General features: G+C 45.1%; 1 protein-coding gene across 1 annotated transcript in view; it reads left to right on the forward strand.

Moving 5' to 3' along the window:
• Positions 1–242: 242 nt before the first annotated feature.
• Positions 243–20,123, forward strand: part of LATS2 (large tumor suppressor kinase 2) — a 48,063-nt gene continuing 28,182 nt past the window's right edge. Inside the window, exons 1-2 of the mRNA XM_048955131.1 lie at positions 243–521; positions 4,719–5,302. Coding sequence (XP_048811088.1) covers positions 4,964–5,302 — 339 coding nt within the window. The 5' untranslated portion in view covers positions 243–521; positions 4,719–4,963. The remainder of the gene's footprint in view (positions 522–4,718; positions 5,303–20,123) is intronic.

Here is a 20,123-nt window from a genome sequence, read left to right on the forward strand (position 1 = left end):
ACACAGCCACCGTCACAACCGGGACAGCGATGCTAGCATCTCTTGGAGACCATTTCAGCGCTTTTTTTTAAAGAAAGTTGGTGCGAATCCGTCGAATTGAAGGAGCGGGGAGAAGATGGCGAGACGGTGAACAGTTTGTGAGACGGGCGAAGTTTTTGCGAGGTGGCGAAGTGCCACACGGCGCCTGTAAACACAGCGAGGGGCGGAGGACAGACCACTCCCGCCGCCTCTCCTCAGGCAGCCCCAGCCGCAGCCCCAGCGGCCGTTCCCGCCCTCCGCCCGAGGCCCCTCCCCCCGCTGGTATGTGGCGGGAGGGGCGGCAGAGGGAGGGGGGGAGAGTGGAATGACGCGGGCGCGCGGTCACGTGACGCGCGAGGAATGCTAACAATGTAGCGAATGTCCCGACTGCGCCCCGCACTGCGCCCGGGACGGCCGAAGCGGACGGAGATGGAGAGCGGCCCGCGCCGTCGGGGCCGCCGCCGCAGCGCCGCGTGACGGAGCCGGGAGGGCGCCCCGAGGAGGTGAGGCGGAGAGCGAGGAAGGGTGCGGCGGTGCGGCTTTTCCCCCACCCCGGCCGCCCCTCGAACTTCCAGCCCGGATGCTCCGCTTCTCTGAGGAGAAAGTTAGAGCCCGGGGCCCGGGGAGGGTGTCCCGCCTGTGGAATAGGGGCTCGGGGGCCGTGGCGTCCCGTCCCGTCACCCCGCCCCCCCCTCCCACCCCCTCAGGCCTCGCCGCTCTCCGGTCGCCGTCTGACGGTCCGGCGCGGGGTGACCCTCGGGCTCGACCCCGGCTCCTCTACGGAGCGCGCGGCCGGGGCTCCTGCTGGAAGCTTTCCGCCCGCGGGAGGAGCGGCTCCGGGGGCTTCAGCCCGGGCCCGACCGTCCCGCGGGGCCGCGCGGAGGTGCCGAGCTCCGTCCGCCTCAGCTCGCTCCGCCGGGCCCGCGGCTCGGCCTGAAGGTCACGGCCCGGATCGGCGCCTCGGCCCCGGCCCTGCCCGCCGAGCGCGGCCGCAGCTCCGCCGCGGGACCCGCGCGTTGTGGCGGAGCGCCCCGCGTAACGCCCCGGGACTGCGGCGGTGGCTGCCGGCCGCGTCCCGCAGCGCTGTGCCGGGCCCGCGCCCGTGAGTCGCGCTGCGACTTGAGCGCCGAGTGGGACGGTTCTGTTAGAAGGAGAGGGGGGGATGTTAGGAAAAGCCCTGCTTTAGGTTCTTGCCGTTTTTAGCGTGCGTGCGCTTGTAAAGGGGAGCCTGGCTTGTAACGCAGTGAAATTCCTGGCTCCTCTTCGCCAGGTTAGTGTTAGACCTCCAGCATGAAGTGGCCAGGCTGTTTCCGTGCGCTTCCGAGCTAAAAAGCCCGGTGCGATGCCAGGAGACTGCAAGTTAGCAGGCAGCTGCGTCCGTTCCTTCAAACTTCAGTCCTTACTTCTGCAGCCGTCAGTAGTTCCTCACCGTGCCGGTGCAGTTAGAGGCTGGGAAGCAACTTGCCGGCTCAGGGTTTGGGACTTTGCTCCTGAAGCACAACTGAGCTTTAGTTTCTTGCTGGTGTCCCATCCCACAGAGCCACTGGCATATGCAGCTATTCAGCTTTTCATTTGCTGAATGAAGAAACTGGAGTGAGTAGGCAGTGGTGCTGGGATGGCAGACTTCAGCACGTGAATGCAGCGTGGCTGGTTGGATGCTGCCAGGCAGCTATTGGTATTTCTCAGATGAAGAAAAAAAATCTCAGTTACTCAAAAATTGTTCTGACTTAGTGTTGTTAAAAATATTTGAAAGATTATTTATTTCTTCTGAGTAACAGACAAGCTTCTAATTAACACAGAACATGTAACATTTTAGCAGGAGGAAAAAAAAACCAAACCAACATTTAAAGAAACCCAGCACCTTACAAGTATCTAATCAAAATGGCTTGAAGCTCAAAAATAATTCTGAGAAATCACTTCTCATCACAGTAAAAAGGCTATGGATATATCTATGCTGTAGGCAAGGTGAAGTCTTAAGATTCAGGGTTACCTAATGTCCAGATGTACAGTCACAAATCCTTAGACACTGTTTCTTTTGATGCGTATAGACTTTAAAAAGCAGACAACTTGTCTGTCTTTGTAAATTATCTGTAATACTTAATGTCCCGATTTCTTGGCTGATCTTGAATATCTAGTTAAAAAAACCAAAAAACCTTCTGCAAAATATGAAGCACATCTACAGTTCCAAGTTATGTTGTTGCTGTTCTCATTTGTACTGTCTGAACAATCAGCGTTGCTTTCTAGTTTAGCTGTGCTGTGAGTGCAAGCTGAAGAAGCTGCCAGCTGGCTTGACCTAGCATTATTAGACTCAAGCCTAGGCTAAAGGTCACAGCAGTTCTTTATGTGAAGCATGTGTGTAAGTAGGAAGGCAGTTCTTTGTGGCAAAAAGGTGGGGAGGGCTGGAGCTCTTCCTGCACATCCCAGGCCTGCGGGTTGGCACGGGGTTTGAAAAGAGGAAGAACAGCCCAGATTCCTAAACCCAGCCATATGGTGCCTGCTGCTGTCAGGAAAGGAAGGGCAGTCATAGATCACTTAATTGCTCTGTGTCTTTCAAGCACTAGCAAGTTATGATGTGGTCCTAAGAAGGCTGTGATGCTGTTTTTGCTCTTTAACACTTTACTAAGGCTCTGTGCTATTTGTTGCTAAATTCTAAGTAGTCAAAATTCCATCATGATCCTTCAGTTGCTTTTATCATTGTTGAGCATAACAAAAGCATATTTTCTTGCCTAATAGCTGATTTTGCAAAAATACCAAAATTTGCATAGTACCGTTGCTTTCTTTAAAGCAAGAGATGTTGCTAAGTGCCAGTTTGCGTGTTTGGGCTTATGCCACTTACTCTTATATGAGTTAAGTTGCAGGAAATCCTTACAGTGCCGAGTCAAGAATTCAAGACTAATTCTATAATTCTAATATGTTAGAAGTAATCATTAGATAATTGTGCATCTAAATGTTAGCAAGAGATTGACATGGGTCAGCACCACCTGTGTGGCCTCCTTTGTATGCTCTCCAGCAGTTTGATCCAGGAGCTCTCAGCCTTGGTCTGTGCTGCTTTTCAGCTTGGATGGTTCTGGGCTGCTGTTACATTGTACAGAAATTTCCCTGGCATGCTTAGTTAAGAGGGTAAGATGTAGACAGTACTGAAGGTGATCAGTCTGTGCTCTTGTATTTCAAAGTGCTGAGCTATTATAAAGGACTCTGGGGTCTGACTTGGCTGTAATTTGCCCTGTGCTCAGTTCTTGGTTTAGAGGAGGGCTTGACTCTCTTGACAGTAAACCCCGTGCTTATGAGGAGGTAATGATGGGCTTCAAGGAGTGTGTCTGGACTCCTGGCTTTCGTGTAGTAATCTGTTTGCTTGTCTGTGAGAGGTGGTGGTATTAATTGTAAAGAAATTGTTGTTTTGTTGAGAATGCTGCCACTGTCACAGGAACTGCAATGAGTGGAGTGTACGACTATTTCTGGGGAAGCTTTTTGTGATATAAAAAAAACACTGCAGGCAGAAGTGAAGCCCCTTCATAAAGAGGGGAGGAGGGCTGAGAGAAAAGTTCTGCTCTACTTCTGAGTGACCAACCAATACGAGTGCTTCACCAGCTTCTGCGTTTGCGGCTTCAAAACAGCTGGACAAAATTCTGACCTTCTCAATGAGGCAGCTGGAGCAGCAGGGCAGAGTCACCTTGCAAATGCTGGCACTGGTGGCAGAAGCAAACTTGCGGCATCAGTAGTATATGATGCTTCTTTTTAATCCTTTTTCTGAAGCGCATCTGTATGTAATGTCTGGCACGTATAATGGCAATGCCACAAAGACTCAGTAAATAAAGAATTCTGATTACCTCTTGATGCTGTAAGGATGTTGCAAGTTGCAGAGTAGCTCAGTTCTACTCCGTAGTTGCATAGCTGTCCTCTGCTGCATATCAGAAGAGGGTTGTGAAGCTGTATCACAGCTGTGTTTCAATCTTATGTGAGCTGCAGGAGCTTCTTCAGCCTTTTGTGCTGTTACTGAGTAGCTCCTTCCCCTTGTCTTTTCCTGTCGGGCAGAGTTAAGGCATGTATCACCCTTTTGATTCCCCCACCCCTGTACCCTTTAAAAATAATACAAAGAAAGGAAACAAAACCCTTCTTCCAATTCCAGGGAGAATTCTTACCTTCAACATTGGCTAGAACATTCATGTGGAACGGCAGAAAATCTTGTCGCTTTGTTATTGAAATGCTGGAAGTTGCTATGGCTAGAATCATCAATATTTCCATTATAAGTCTTTTTCATAAACTCTTGAAACTGAGCTCAGCTAGTGTAAAACAAACAAAATCTTAAGTGGGGGGAAAAACATTTCATGAGCATACTCTTCCCTAATTATGAAACAGGATAGGCTTGTCCAGGATTTGGTTATGCAATGGGATGGGAAACCTGCCACAATTAGGTAGTGTATGAAATTCTCAAGCTTTGTAGTTTCTGAGGTTTTTATTTTATTTATTTTCAAAACGAAGCCTTAAAGAAAAATGCTTTTTTTGATTATGTCGAGAAAGCCTTTTGAAATCCTATTCTTAAAAACAGATAAAGTGATAATTGTCATTAATGGGAATCCAGCTGTGACAGCCTAATAGGCTAAACTGATTCACTTTCACTTGATTAATTGTCATGCTGTCCCTTCGGAGGTGTTTACAGTATCAACTTAATGACACGTGCTTTCTGTTTTCTTTCGTTTCAGACGCCGTTGGTCTGTGAAATGATGACTCCAGAGATTTTCTGTTGGAGATGTGAAGATCGTGAGCTGAAGTAAAATGCTGGCAGAAACCTTCTGAGGATTTTGCCATTTTTCTTTTTCCCTTTGAAGGATTTGTGTTTACAAGAAATTGATACCATTAAGCGACACTTTTTAGAAATAAAATAACTAAAAAAAAAACCTCCCCAAGAATAAAGCTGTATTTATGCTCAGAGAAAACTGGATTAACAATGAGGCCAAAGACTTTTCCTGCTACGACATATTCTGGAAACAGCAGACAAAGGTTACAAGAGATTCGAGAAGGTTTAAAGCAGCCATCCAAATCTTCAGGTCAGGGACTACCGATTGGACCAGGCAGTGAAACTTCTCTGGACCCTAAGATTTTAGTAGGGAAGGATGCTACAAGGCAGCAGCAGATGAGACAAACGGCAAAGTTTGGACCTTATCAGAAAGCTCTGCGAGAAATTAGGTATTCTTTGCTACCTTTTGCTAACGAGTCGAGCAATACAGCAACTGTTGAAGTGAATAGGCAGATGCTCCAGGAGCTGGTGAATGCAGGTTGTGATCAGGTACGTATGAGTTTGAAGAGAGGGGAGTTGTCACTGTGATCAAAATAAATTTATGTTTGATCTTAAGGTAACAATTTTGATGGTGGTTATCAAGTTTGCTGGTTGAAAAAAATGCACCAAGTCTTTTGGCAGTTGTGTAGCTGAGCAGATGAACTTGCTGTTGAGAGGCATGTCTAGTGTGGGGTTAATTCATGTTATAAAGATGGTTGTGGTGACCTGTAGGACTTCTGTGATTTCTTAATTTGATGTATGAGGCTTAACAGAGTAGCGTAGCTTTTTTTTCTTCTCAATACTGTGGCAAGTTTTAACTGTGAGTACAAGGGTTGAATTCTAATATGTTTAAACTCTATTCACTGTCAGAAGCAAATGGAAGAGATGATGTATGTGGTCTTCTTTGAGGAAGCTCACTTGCTGTTTGCAAGGAGCAAGTGTAACTGGCTGCGTGCCTTTTCTTCCTTACCTTCTTTGCTTCCACCGAGGGAGGGTAGCCCTGTCTCAGATAAGGAATTCAGCACAGAGATGCTTGTTTTTGTCATCCTGAGATGGGTGTTGGAATATGAGAGCTGCTCTGAAAGTAACGCCTCCTATTTTGTTATCCTGGCCCAGAACGTCAGAGGCAGATGTCGGTGGGATGGCAGTACAGGTTGAACCTTCCCACCAATACTCCATTGCATTTTGTTGCTGTGCAACAGATGGCAGCAGAGGGGCAGTCTGACACAGTGGTGTCTGGCACGGAAGTGCATATGAAGCAAAGGTGTGTCATTGAATTCCTCCATGTGGGGAAAAAATGGCACCTCTTGACATTCATTGGCACTTGCGGAGTGTTCACGGAGACCAAGCAGTGGCTGTGAGCACAGGGAGGCAGCGGGTGGTGTGTTTCCACAGTGGCAACGATGGGTCACCTCCACTGGTGCATGTTGTTGTGAGCATGACATGCTCTTGTTCATCACTGGCAAAAATTCATAACTAATGGTGGTGACTGAAAGAGAGAGCAAATCCTCAGCTACAAAACACTATCAAATAGTGTTATTGTGCTCTTTGTATCTATTGTAGTTTCCATGGAAATGAATAGGAGGCATTGCTTGCAGAGAAACCTCTGTATGCTCTCAGGACCATTCACATGGAGCAGATCATGGCCTCTTTATGCTTAGCTGCACGTACCTTGGATGTGCTTTGAGTTTTGGTACTGACTTTCACCTCTGCCCAAGAATAGCTCAAAATGTCTCTGAGAGAAGAGTGTGCTGTTCCTGGTTCAGGTTCTCATTGCTGAAGGAAAAAACTTTTCCCATGTGACTAAATGACAGTTGTTTGTCAGGCTGAAACAGTTCATAGTCCTTGAAGTAAACTATGTTCAAAACTAACACACTATTTTTGGTATTTGCTTGATTTCAGAATTTAACCTCTATTCATTCATGGCAGAAACTTAATCAGTTGGCTCTCCTAGGCCGTATCCCAAGTCTGTGTAACAAGGAAGTCTGCGTTTCTTTGGAGCTATATAGGCATTGATTAGTGCTGTTCCTGTTCCATAGAGTTTATGCTGTGTGAGATTAATCAGAGGTTGCAGAGCAGAGTGAGAAGTGCTGCAGTACAACTGAACCACTTTCCATTTCAGTGAAACAAGATGGCTGTAGCAAACAATAATTCAGCTTGTGGAACTGGAGTTTTTGCTGTCACCTTAAGCATGCCATGAAACCAATGTTTTTTAGAATTCTACTCTCCAAATTTGCCGAGCTGTTCAGGATGAGAGCAATCCCTGTGGGTATGAGCCAAGGTTAAATGAGCACAGCTGGATTCTGGATTGGAAATGTGCATTTGGTAGGTTACATGGACAAATCATTCACACGCAGAACAAGCTTGTTGAAGTCTTGGAAAGCGTTTTGAGCACACAAATGTGAAGCAATGTATAAAACAGAAATACCCAAGCACCTGTTAAAATGTCTTGGCATTAAGCATAGTGTAATGCACTAGACCTGCAACATTCTTAGCTGTTTTGCCTTAAATGTTGATACAGTGGTTTTACTTATTACAGAGCACAGAAAACGAACACTGATTGTTTGCTACCTTCTTAGCTTGGTTCTGCATTTTTGTGTTTTTTCTTACTGGCTGTGATTGTTCCATCTTAGCATTTAACTTTCTTCCCCAGCTGTGACTTGTTACATGGGAATGGATTTTCTGGGGCAATCCCTTTGGTGTGTTTTGAGTTCAAAACCTAAGCGTAAGCATGATCACGTTTGGCTAGAGACCAAGCAGAGATTCCAAAACTGGATTCTGGTGTCTGAAAGGGCTGTGTTTCCTGATGTGGGTCCAGGCCATGTGAAGCTTGGCCCTCTCAGAGCTTTGTGAATGAATGGAGCTTCTTGAGTTGGTGTGAATGGTATCTGGCCCTGGAGAGTGGTGTAAGGTGACAGCCCTGATTACTACGTGTAGATTCTTCCTTTCCTCCTGGTGCCTGTGTCGCTCTGAATTAACAATTGAAATGTTTCAGAGCATAACGTGAAGTAATTTCATCAGCCATTCCGAGCTCTCTTGCTTGTGAATCAAAAGTTCAAAATCTCTAGCATGGGGCCATCTTCTGTAGTCCAGCGGGCAGCTTATGAATCTTCAGCTGAACAGGGTAAAATCAGCTTCAGCTTCTTTGGACGTGGTTTTATGTACACCTGGACCCAGTGCTAATGTGAGGCTGGTAAGTGGGCTTTGCTGCCTTCTTTCCCCTCTGACCTGGGCTCTTTTTTTATATATATATTTTTTTTCCCCACCGCAAACTTTCTCAAATTCCAGAAAGAAGTATGTGAGAGTGAAAGGACTTCAACCCATGGATGACCTACTTTAGCCTTTCCTTCCAGCAAGCCTCACAGTGTAAGATCTTATCCTTCCTGCCCTGCAGATCCTGTTTTGCAGACTACTGATCAGATGTTTAGTTGCTGCAAGCATCTGAACTTGATGATTAGGTAGATTAAGAAGCTCTAATTATGGGTGTTCTAGGAAGCTAAGAAACTATAACTTTCAGTTATATGACTCTAACATTAATTTGTTCTTGTGTGAGCTCTGTTTTACAATTGATGCTGTTTGGTGTTGTAGGTGGTGTTTTTGGGCAGTAATCCTGCCTGCAGTGATAATCTGCTCTGGTGGACACTGCCAGCATCAGCATTCTTCCATTTATTTATTGGGCCATTCTAAGGATTTCTGGAAGGATGGAGGGAAGTGGTGTCAAGGAATGAGAAGTTACATTTTTAACAATGGGAAAATTGGTAAGGGAAGGTGCAGAGAGGTAGAATTAAGATCAGTTTAGAATTGGTTTAATTAGAGAAAAAGGGAACATCATAATCTCTTATTCCTTTCCTCTTGCTGTGTGAAAGACCCAGGCAGACAGGAAATTGGTTATAGGCTGGCTGATAGACTTAACAAGTATACAGAACGTGGTGAAATTCAGGGTAAATACAAAACCTGTGTCTTTCAGTCATTCTAGGTGTTACGCATGCAGATGTCCTTGTAATCAATTAGGAAATTGTATGTGCCCTTTTGAACAGCCCATGTTCCTTCACAAAGGTTTGTTTTCAGCTGTTTGTATTGCTTATGGTTTCATGGTGACGTTGGGCTCCAGAAACCTTATGGGGAGTTTGCTATTGACATGGCAGATGCCAGGATTACACTTCTATAGATAGGTAGATATCTTTATATGTATACAGACAATCACAGTTCTTCTGAAACAAGTGGAGTAGCTTGTCTGTTCTTTGGTGAAGTCATCTCTTCAGCAGTAGTTACCTAGTGAGTACTGATCATTTTTTATTAGAGCAGTGTAAATTGTTGGAACTTGTAGAACACAACTGCAGAAGGCCCGACCTTACTTGTTGCAAAATCTCGAAGCCAGAAGGGCTGGTAATGCACCGTTATTTCCTAAATACAACTTCTTAGGCTTGCAAGTGTAACATGCAGTTGCTGCGAGGACACGAGGGCAGAGTGTTGTTCCTGCGGGCTGATGAACTCCTGGAATCACCTGGGGCAACTGGATGGCGTGGTGTTAAATGCAGCTGCTGTTGTGCATTGAGTTCTTCTAATGAATAGATGCAATTGAGCATATGATCAGTGGCATTCCACCAACCTGAATGGGCTGTACTGTACTTACTGTACTTCCTCCGAACATAAACAGCAGCTGACATTGTAGTGCAGAGTGGGCTGCGGCGGTTCTGGATGAGCTGAGGAATGCAATGCGTTTGTCAGTTCTTTTCCTCAAGCGGACCCTTTCTGTTTGAGCCATGATGGACCTTCTGAGTGAAGATTCCTAGACAGCTTGAATGGGCAGCTATTTTTAACAGTGATGTTTTAGGGTTTTTCAGAGGCTGCATATCTCTGGGAACATGCAGTACGTACTGTAGCCTGAACAACTGTGTGAATGTGAAGCATGAAAGTCCTTACACTTCTTCCAGAGGCTTTTAATAAATATCTGTGTAATAAAGCCCCCCACCTGTGCTAATGCCAGAACATTCAGAAAAGGAAGATCTGTGCTTTGGGCACTGATTACAGTGTATCCCATGGAACTGGAATGGTGTTTGTGGATACTGTAATGAGTACAAGAATATCGAGCTGACCATCTTATCACCTACATTACACTGAGTTCTTGAGATTCAGGTTGTAGAAGTATGTGGGTTCGTTATTTTTTCTTCTTGCGTTGCAGGATTGTCTTGATCTTCTCATCATGGATTACATCCTTTTTATTATTATGTGTGTAGAACCAGTGTTCCGTGTCACAATTGCATATAATCCTTGTCTTTTTGTTTTGGTAACGTGTTACAATGCGTAGCTGGGGTTTTGCTTCTAGTAAAATATCTTTTGCAATCTGTTTGCTGAAGAGGTGAAGCCTAGGAAAGGCAGCTTGCCTTCGTGGTGAAGTGAATTTTATAATATCCCTGAGCAAGTGGGGGAATTAATTGCATAATAAAAGTCTTCCACTTTAATAAACTTCAACTATGTTGAGGGTTCTGCTGTGCAGGATAAGCATCCTAGTTGTGTTCTGAGTGTAGGTCCTTTTAACAGAAAAAGATTGAAGAATAAACTGTCAGAAGATTGCCTAGATTATTTGCCAAAGATATCAACTGAGTCATCATCAGGTTCTTTTGCAGGTCAGGAACAAATAAAGTATTTGTGGGTTACTGGGAAGGAAAAAAAAAAAAAAGAAAGGGCCTTCTAATGAGGGCACTCACTGTTGAATGTGGGGAGGAATCTTATTTTAGCGACTGATGCAGATTTCATAATTCAGGCCAACAGTCTCCTGTGTTTTCTTTACTACCTAATTTGAAGGTAGGTTGTGGAGTCTGTTGTCTCTGCTGGCTGTTTCAGGAGCTTATTTCATAACCTTTTGCTGTTGTTTTTTTTATTTGTAATTTCTCTTCTGCTTTGACCTTTTCCTTATTTCTGAGAAATTTCCAATGTCTTGCAGGGTTCATCCATCCAGGCTTGTAAGGGAGCATGTTTTTTGTACCACATACCTGAGGTTGGCCCCTTAAGTCATTTCAGGTTTTAGCCACTTCAGAAAGCAAACGAGTTCCAGCTCTGCAGGGACTGAAAGCGAGAGGTGAGGGCTGTTCTTGAGCTGGTGCTCGCTGATTCCTCTCTCTTCTATCCCTGTTCTCTTGTCTCCAACCTTCCTATCAGTTGCTGTCACTTCTGATGACACTGCCGTAGTGAATATACTTCTCTAGGTGTCATTTGGCATTTCCTGCAGTGTATCTGGGAAGGTATTCTGTGGATTTCTTCTATCTGAGTGTGGCTGGTCCTGCAGAAGGGCGACAAATGGTTCTGCTTTTTCTTCCCTTTTCACCTTGGAAGAAATACTGTAGTGGTGGCAGGTGATTTGATGCGCTCCTTCTCGAGACAAGGTGTGTTTTCTTGGCTTAGCAGCTGCGCATTGTTTCAGCACAGAGGAGAACTGCAGCACATCTTGAGTTCTGCCTGTTATTCTTGTTGGTCTGCTCTCTTAGGCAAATTACATAGAATATACTGGGACATCCTACTAGAATTATTTGAAATGGCAACAGGACTCAGATGCCAAATTTCAACTACAGATCCATATCAATCTCAAATTATGGTAAACTGATGCTCCCTGTTCTTGTCAGGAAATCGTTCTTGGAGTTAATGTAACACTCTGAAATCATAAATTGCTGTTGTAAGCTACAGGATTAACTCACAGTTGATAGTTGTATTTACTGTAACTTAATTGCTTGGAAAATGTCAAGCTATTAATCTTTGGGGCCATTTCCTTTTTTATTAAAATCAGTAAAAATTCTGCATAAGCATTAATTTCAGTCTCTGTACAGAAAAGCTTTTGTAACCAAAAGTAAAGATTGCCAGTAGCACAGCAGGAAGTTGCTATCACAATAGTATTAGGGTGTAACTATTCCTTTCACATTTGTGTTATTCTCAGTCTACATCTTGGCTGTTGTTTGCAGCATGTATCTGAGTGTGATGTATGCTGTGGTTTTACTCTGAGCCTGGAAATTAGCATCTTTGCATGTGTATGTGGTTTTGTTTGTTTGTTTTCCCAAAAAATAGATAAAAAACAACAACAACAAAAAAAGAACAAAGCCTTGAAATTTGGAGAGAAATGTCAGTAGGAGAGCTTCATGCAGAGGATTTTTATATGCTGCTGTCCTTAGATTAGAGGTAACATAAGATGTTCATTTTGGAACATTTTTAATTCAACCTCGACTCATTCAATTCAATTATTTTTTTGTTAGACACTAAACTAAATAAAAGGGTATTTTAAAGCTGCTAATGGAACTCATGGGAAAGTAGATAAAAGTCCCTGACTGCTTCTCATGTGGTATACAGGTATGTGCCATTTACATGGAATAGTTTTTCTAAAGTGTGGATAAATATGCATAGATGCACTTAGAATAGTAAGCTTTCTTCCCCTCCCCCCCCCCCCCCTTTTTTTTTTTTCTGTTATATTCACAGGAAAAAAATATTTGGAAGCTACTTTGAAGTTACTGGATCAGCAGAACTGAAACTAAAATAACTTGGAGTGGGGGAGAGGGTAGGAGAGGGGAATTTTCATCCCTATCTTCCGTGGAAATACTGACATGGCTGTGTATGTAAGCTTACAGTAACTTAAATTATAAGGGTGTAGCCGGGCATTTGATTGCATAATCTAATATGCTAAAAGAATCAAAGCTACTTTTATTGTATTTCATTCTTAAGATACGATTGCCAGATGTAGTTGTATTTGCCTAAGGGCAGAATGAAGGTACTGTGACTCTGTGCTTCCTGAAGACGTGGTAGTACTGCAACTGTACGTCTTGAAATACTCAGGATGCTGGCTCAGTTCTTAGAAGGCCACTGCTGGAAGGGCAAACAGTGACCAGCACAGCTGTGCCTGGGAGGTGGGAACAGGAAATTGCCCCGCTACTGCTCTGCAGTGCCTGTGCTGTGTGACAAAGCAGCAGTGCTGCTGGATCCCCAGGTACTGTCACCTCCCTGCATCACAGTGCCCTGCAACATCCCGTAAGTCAGGCTGCAGCCTGAGTGCCCTTTGTTCTTGGATGTTATCTCACTGTGACTTGCCAACGCATCTGCAGAATAATAGAATCACAAAGGTTGGAAAAGACATCTGAGATCATCCAGTCCAACCATCTGCCTGTTACCAGTATTTCCCACTAAATCATGTCCCTCAGTACAACATTAAATGTTTCTTCAGGAATGGTGACTCTACCACCTCCATGGGCAGCCTATTCCAGTACCTAACTGCTCTTTCAGATAAGTTTTTCTTGATATCCAACCTGAACCTCCCCTAGTGCAACTTGAGGCTGTTCCTTCTCATCCTATTGCTGTTACTGGGGAGGAGAGGCCAAGCCCCACCTCACCACAGCCTCCTTTCAGGCAGTTGTGGAGAGTGACAATGTCCCCCTGAGCCTTCTCTAGACTGAAAATACCAGCTCTATCAGCTGCTCCTCATAAGACTTGCTCTCCAGTCCCCTCACAGCTTTATTGCCCCTCTCTGGATGTGTTCCAGGCCTCAGTGTCTTTCTTGCAATGAGGGGTCCAAAACTGAGCACAATACTTGAGGTATGGCCTCACCAGAGCTGAGTACAGAGGGACAATCCCCTCCCTGCTCCTACTGGCTGCACTATTGCTGCCAGGATGCCATTGGCCCTCTTGACCACTTGGGCACACTGCTGGCTTGTGTTCAGCTGAGCATTGACCAGCAGCCTCTAACACAGTGAAGAGAGTGATGAAAGAGACCTTCAAGCTGAGCCTTCTTGGCGGTTGCAGAATCGTAGGGGTTGGAAGGGACCTCCAGAGATCATCAAGTCCAAGCCCCCTGCAGCTTCTCTACAGCAGGTCGCACAGGTAGGCGTCCAGGCGGGTCTTGAATATCTCCAGAGAAGGAGACTCCACCACCTCCCTGGGCAGCCTGTTCCAGTGCTCCATCACCTCACTGTAAAGAAGTTCTTGCACACATTTGTGCGGAACTTCCTGTGCTGCAGTTTCTGGCTGTTTCCCCTTGTCCTGTCTCCACTCACTGCTGAAAAGAGTCTGGCCTCACCACTCTGTCCTCCACACCTTAGATATTTATAGACCTGGATCAGGTCCCCTCTCAGTCTCCTTTTCTCAAGGCTGAACAGACCCAGTTCACTCAGCCTTTCTTCACAGGGGAGCTGCTCCGGGCCCTTCACCATCTTTGTGGCCCTCCACTGGACTCTTTCCAAGAGATCCCTGTCCTGTTTGTACTGGGGAGCCCAGAACTGGACGCAGTACTCCAGATGAGGCCTCACCAGGGCAGAGTAGAGAGGGAGGATCACCTGCTTCGACCTGCTGGCCATGCTCTTTTTAATGCACCCCAGGATGCCATTGGCCCTCTTGGCCACAAGGGCACACTGCTGGCTCATGGCCAACCTGTCGTCCACCAGGATGCCCAGCTCCCTCTCTGCAGAGCTCCTCTCCAGCAGCTCATCCCCCAATCTGTACTGGTGCATGCAATTATTCCTTCCCAGATGCAAGACTCTACACTTGCTTTTGTTAAACCTCATCTGGTTTCTTACTGCCCAGCTCTCCAGCCTGTCCAGGTCTTGCTGAATGGCAGCACAGCCTTCAGGCGTGTCAGCCAATCCTCCCAACTTCATATCATCAGCAAACTTGCTGAGGGTGGCCACTATCCCCTCATCAAGGTCATTGATGAAGATGTTGAACAAGACCGGACCCAGCACCGACCCCCGAGGAACTCTGCTGGTTACAGGTCTCCAACCGGACTCTGCACTGCCAATGATGATCCTCTGTGCTCTGCCAGTCAGCCAGTTCTCAACCCATCTTGCTGTCCACTCATCTATCCCACGCTTCCTCAGCTTTGTTATAAGGATGTCGTGGGGGACAGTATCAAAGGTCTTGCTGAAATCAAGGTAGACTACATCCACTGCTCTCCCACCATCCACCCAGCCAGAGACAACAGCATAGGAGGCTACCAGGTTGGTCAAGCATGACCTTCCCCTGCTGAGCCATGCTGACTACTCGCGATAACCTCCATTTCTTCCAGTGATGGCAGCTGCTGTTTTTCATACGTAGTGGAAATGCCCATTATATACATTCTGTGCTTGTCTGCTGTTGATAACCAAAATATTATTACTGCTGGAATATTTCTGACTTGCCATCGCTTGGTGGCTGGCGTGCCTTCCCTAGTGTTGAGTGCTGAGGTGTATCTGTTGACTCAGTCTTGATGGGGTCACCCACCTATAGCACATAGTGAAACAGAAGTGTTCTGGTGATCTTACCTTGCTATCTGGACCATCGCTGGCAGCTTACAAGTTGATATGTAAAAATCAGGTTGTACCCAGGAGATGTGTGTGTTGGTGTGTGTGATGACTGCAGTGTTTGCATGGTACCAGCTGTTAGCAAAGAACTTAATCCATAGGATTTGTTACTGTTCTGAATGTTTCTTTTTCAGCCTAAGTAAACAAGGTACTGCATTCTACTTCCCTGCAGTGCAAGAGATGGACTTCCCTGATTAGAAATTTTTGCTCTTCATTTTAACCGAAGCCAAGCAATTAAAAATGTTTCCCTGGGAGGGAAAGGAAGAAGAGAACAGAAGAGGATATGGAAATAGTTTTTAGAGAATTATTTCTAGGTCAGTTCATTTTCTGAAGGCCAAGAACACGGTGTACCAGTAACTCTGAATCAGGTAACAGCTGTGGCAGGACAGCCTTTGAAAATAACTGCTCTGTGCAGCTGTGCCTTTAATTGTTCTTAGTATATGTGTACATATCAGAAACTGTTACTGCAACACATGCCATCTTCTGCACGGTTACAAAAAAATAATCCAAAATCAATGCAGAAAAAAATGTTGAGGGTTAAATGTAGGTAGAATTGAAATGTAGGTTGAACATTTTGTGATTGTTTTCTATATCCTTTCTTTCTCTAATGCATGACTTGTAAGTAATTTGATCAGAAGTGTACAAAGATGCAGTGTATTAATCTTTACATAGAGAAAGTGATAGAATGTTAATGATGCTGAGTGGTAATACACAAAAGTTCCTGCCCTGTGAATATATCGACTTTAGTAGGAGAGCTAACTGGCAGCATGAAACCACTGCTGTGTGTTTATATGGCTAGGTTTGACTCGTCATCCCCTATTTATGAATCTGTTGGATGTGTATTATTTCAAAGCAAAATCTAGGCAAGAGCTCAGAGATTGTTGTTGCTGCTCTGTAGCACCTCCTCTTCATTTTTGTTCTTCCACTGCATTTAAAAGTAAATATTTTCAAGGCTCTTCTCTTTGCCACCTTCTGGTGTTGAACCTGTTGTTCTGTTGCATTGTTTTCTGCTCAACTGCTTTGAATAACTAGTACTCAAAATCTCCCTCATTATTTTCTCCATGTACCCCTGAATACCCCAAATTAATTACATACGTAAAAATATTAGGAAATAATTATTCTATAGACTTCAACCTTGTTTTTTTTATGTTTAGTGTGACATCTTAAGGAATTGTAGTTGCAAGTGGACTTGGACATTACATCCTATGTATTTTAATTGCTTCATTGTCTTCTGGTTAGTGTCAGGATGCTGTGGTCTGTGCTTCAATTAGGCACTTGTCCTACCTTAGCTTTCCTTCTAGCCAGACTTAGTCTGTTCATTCTGTGTTCCTGCCAGATGTCAGCCTAATAAAGGTGCATAATCTATTTCAATTAATGAACTGCAACCTTGGAACTACTAATACATGCAGCATATCTTGGATTATGGAAACAAATACGCCTGTCCCAATTAAAACATTTTTAAGTCAAGACAAATCTGGTCTGAGCTGTTCTATTCCAAATAACTGCTAAGCAATGTCTGTTCCACCTTGATGAAGCCTAGTTTTTGATTGTCCAACTCATTCTCTTCACCGTGCCCTCAACAGCTCTGCTGACTGCCTGTGTCATGCCCAGATGTGGGAGCAGGCAGCTGTCTTTGTGCTGCAGCAACCTGCGAGTCTTCTCTTTGAAGAGCTCCAGCAGTTGCTATGCTATAAACTCATTTCCATCTCCTTCCTGTGGTCCTTTCTGCACCTTGGCGTGCCCTCCTATTCAGAAGATTGGTTTGTTCTATTCCCTAATGCTAGCACTGAGTTCATTGAATGCTTTCTTGAAGATCTGTTTTGAAGAACCTGTGAAACGTGCATGGTATTGCAGGCATGGAGATGGTGGGGAGGTGATGTTGGTGTGGTGCTCTGCTGCACAGATCGGAGACATGGAGGCTAGAAGATGTGTATAAGTGGGCAAAACTTATCAGTTTGTTCCAGGGCACGTGTGAGCCAGTTCCCATACTGCAAAAGTATGTCTGTAATGCCAGCAAATTCAAAAGCAAGCCACAAGAATTTTCTTTTGCGTTGGTTTTCACCCCCTCCACCCCATCTCTGCTTACTGAGAAGTGAACCTTCAGGGCTTTTTAACCACATGAAAGTAGCCTAGAAAAGGTATTTTTCGGAACATCTTCAGTGCTGTAAAGCCTGTAACGGATCAGTTCTCCAGGAACTTTCCTGAGATATGTAAGTGTTAGAAGCTGCTGGAAGATGAGAACTGCTACAGCAGGCCCTGCTCCGTGCTGCCAGCAGGCCCAGGTGCTGAGGGCAGGCAGTCACCTCCTGAGCCTGGGCCGTATCCCTGCAGGAGGCAGAGGAGAGCATGAGCTGCAGCACGTCTGCGCCAGGCTGTGGTGCTGGGAGTAGTGCTGCCTTCTGCCAGATTCCAGGGAGGGTCAGAACGTCCTGCTGCCTGTTAGCATCTCTAGGAATGCTGTTTGGCGCAACGAGCTGTGCTTTGTGTTTGACAGTGTTCCTCAGTTTTCAGAAGAAGACATTTTCATTCTCCTTCCTTGTGGAGGGGAGTGCATGTGCTCTCTTCCTCTCTCAGCCTCGGAATGGGCCCATTGCTCTGCACCACACAAATCCCTGAGTTAGACTACCAAGGGGCCATCATCCCCTTGGCACACAAGTTTTAGCGCCCACCAGTTTGAGGAAAATCTCACCCCCGGGCTGCCATTCTGCTTTATTTTGCCATTTTCATGTGGGATTGCAGTTACCTGGTCTAAGAAGAGGCACCATGGAACTAATTTTTAATTTCCCTTATTTTTCTTACTTTTTTTTTTTTTTTTTAATCAAACACTGAGACTATGGCAGCTAATGGATAAAGGAGCTATTACTGCTGAGGAAATTCAGATGGTTGGGAAAGTGCTGGCTGGCAACAGTGAGGGTGCAGGGGAAGCACAGTAAGGCTAATGCCCTTGCTGAAGGGCAGGCAGGCACTGGGTGTCTGAGCAGCGTGCAATGTTTGATGTTGACTCTGGGAGGTGGGCAGCTGGGCCACAGGGCTGAAGCTTCCAGCAACAAGAGACATCTTCCCCCACGTGCCCAGCTTGCTGACTCTAAAGGTTCCATGTTGCTCCATGTTTCCCTCTGCTTTGTAGATTTTATGTACTTACTGTGTAAAATCAGGGTTAACCACTCATCTGCCCTTGTGCTCTGCTCACAAGGCTGAACTGCTTTTTGGTAGTATAGATAACTCCCTCCTGTATTCCAAATGTCTTGCTTCCGTGCTCCTTGCAATGGTTATTCTTGCTGTTGGGAAAATAAAGGATTCGCTTTTCATGTAAAAATAGCTTTATTATTTCCATACGCGAGTAGCAATTGGGACAGGCATATTTCCAGGTCAGCGTAGAGATGGGGTTGGATAGCAAAATACTCTGTTCCAAAAATGGGCTGGAACCAGCAACAGTTCTTGCTGTACTGAACAAACCTTGCTGGCTTGGAGAGAAGTGGGATCCCTTTTTTGGGTGCACATGCAGCATGCTGGTATTCTTTCACTTGGGAGCAGCACCCAGCATGGCCACAGTGAACACTTCGCTCTGTTAAGGACGTAGCTTAGTTTTACTTTTTTTTTTTTCTTTTTTTTTTTTCTCTCTCTGTAATTGTAGGCATGGTTTTTGAGTAAAAGCAAAGGAGAGTTTCTTAGGCCATGGCCTTTGAAAGTATAGCTGAGCAGAGTGCCTGCAGCTGTCAGTGTCTAGAGAAGCTGAGCAGAAGGGACGTGTGCAGGAGCAGTCTGTATAATTCCACAAGATTGTGCTCAGTTGGGTACTGAGTAAATAAACGGTCAGTGTGCAAATGTTGGATAAAGTTGCTCTGTGCTTGTTTAGATAGTCCAGCTGGACTTTGGATTTTGTTCTCCATGGTAGCTGGCTTGTGAATCTCTCATGGCTCATTGCCATGTATTTCTTGATTTATATGATTATGATGTACATTTTCTTCATATTTTGCTAGTCCATATTTTTTCTTCCTTCAGTCTTAGCTTAGATGTCTCTTTAAGGCCTTGAAAAGCTAGTCAGCTTGAATTTTCCCTTTATCTTCACAAAAATCACTACAGAAGTAAGAAAAAAGCACAAAAGGAGAATTAAAGGCAGCACTAAAAATTTTCCTTCAGAGCAGAAAAGCAAATTTAACACAAATAAAAATCTCAGCTCTGCTTCAGAGTTGCAAACTCTTCTATTCACCAGAGAACTGTTAAAGCTAGTCATTTTTGGCATAGTATCGATCAGGGAAGCGTGACAAAGTGCAGTGGAATGCACTGAGCTGCGATCCAGCCTGTAGTGGTATATGACTTTAGTGCATGGAGCATTGCAGGAAGTGCTTGGGGGTGGGGAGGCCTTTTCCTCAGCTGCTGGGAACTGTGACCTCCTCCCTCAGACCCCACCTGCACCAACAGAGGGTCCCTTGGATACTGTGGGTCAGAAGACAAAATGCATGAAGTTGACACAATCCAGGTTTCTGGCAGGATTTGGCTGCGTTCTCTCAGCACTGCAGCGTGGAGTTCTTGGGCCGCGGGATGGGAAAGTTGGGAGAAGTTATGTGTTGGGATTAAAGAGCAACTGTGCGTATCTAGACTGGGCCTGTATCCCCAGCCCCACCGTGCTGGAAGGCTCTTGTGCTCAGATGCTGTCTTCATTGAAATGAGTAGTAAAATTCTATTCATTTCATCAGGCCTGAGTTTTGCTTCTTACTTTGCATGATGAGTCCCCCCGTGCCACCAATATGCACACATGCTGTTTGGAATTAGGTTTTAGGCATAGATTTTAGCCTTAAATGGAAACCTGATCAAATTCATTTAATATCTGCAGCTTAGGATTTTAGTTTATGTGAACTATTAATTATCACCTGCAGCTGTACTTTAAGTTAAGGCGCAGTTGTGCAGCTGTAAGATGTACAGTTAAGGTGCTCCTCTCTTCTGAAGTGCACCTGATATTCACTTTCTTTTTTTCTCTCTCTAAATGATGATTTCGGAGTCTACAGAGTTTTTCAGGCACTGGT

This window comes from Lagopus muta, chromosome 1, assembly GCF_023343835.1.
Source record: "Lagopus muta isolate bLagMut1 chromosome 1, bLagMut1 primary, whole genome shotgun sequence".
NCBI lineage: Eukaryota > Metazoa > Chordata > Aves > Galliformes > Phasianidae > Lagopus > Lagopus muta.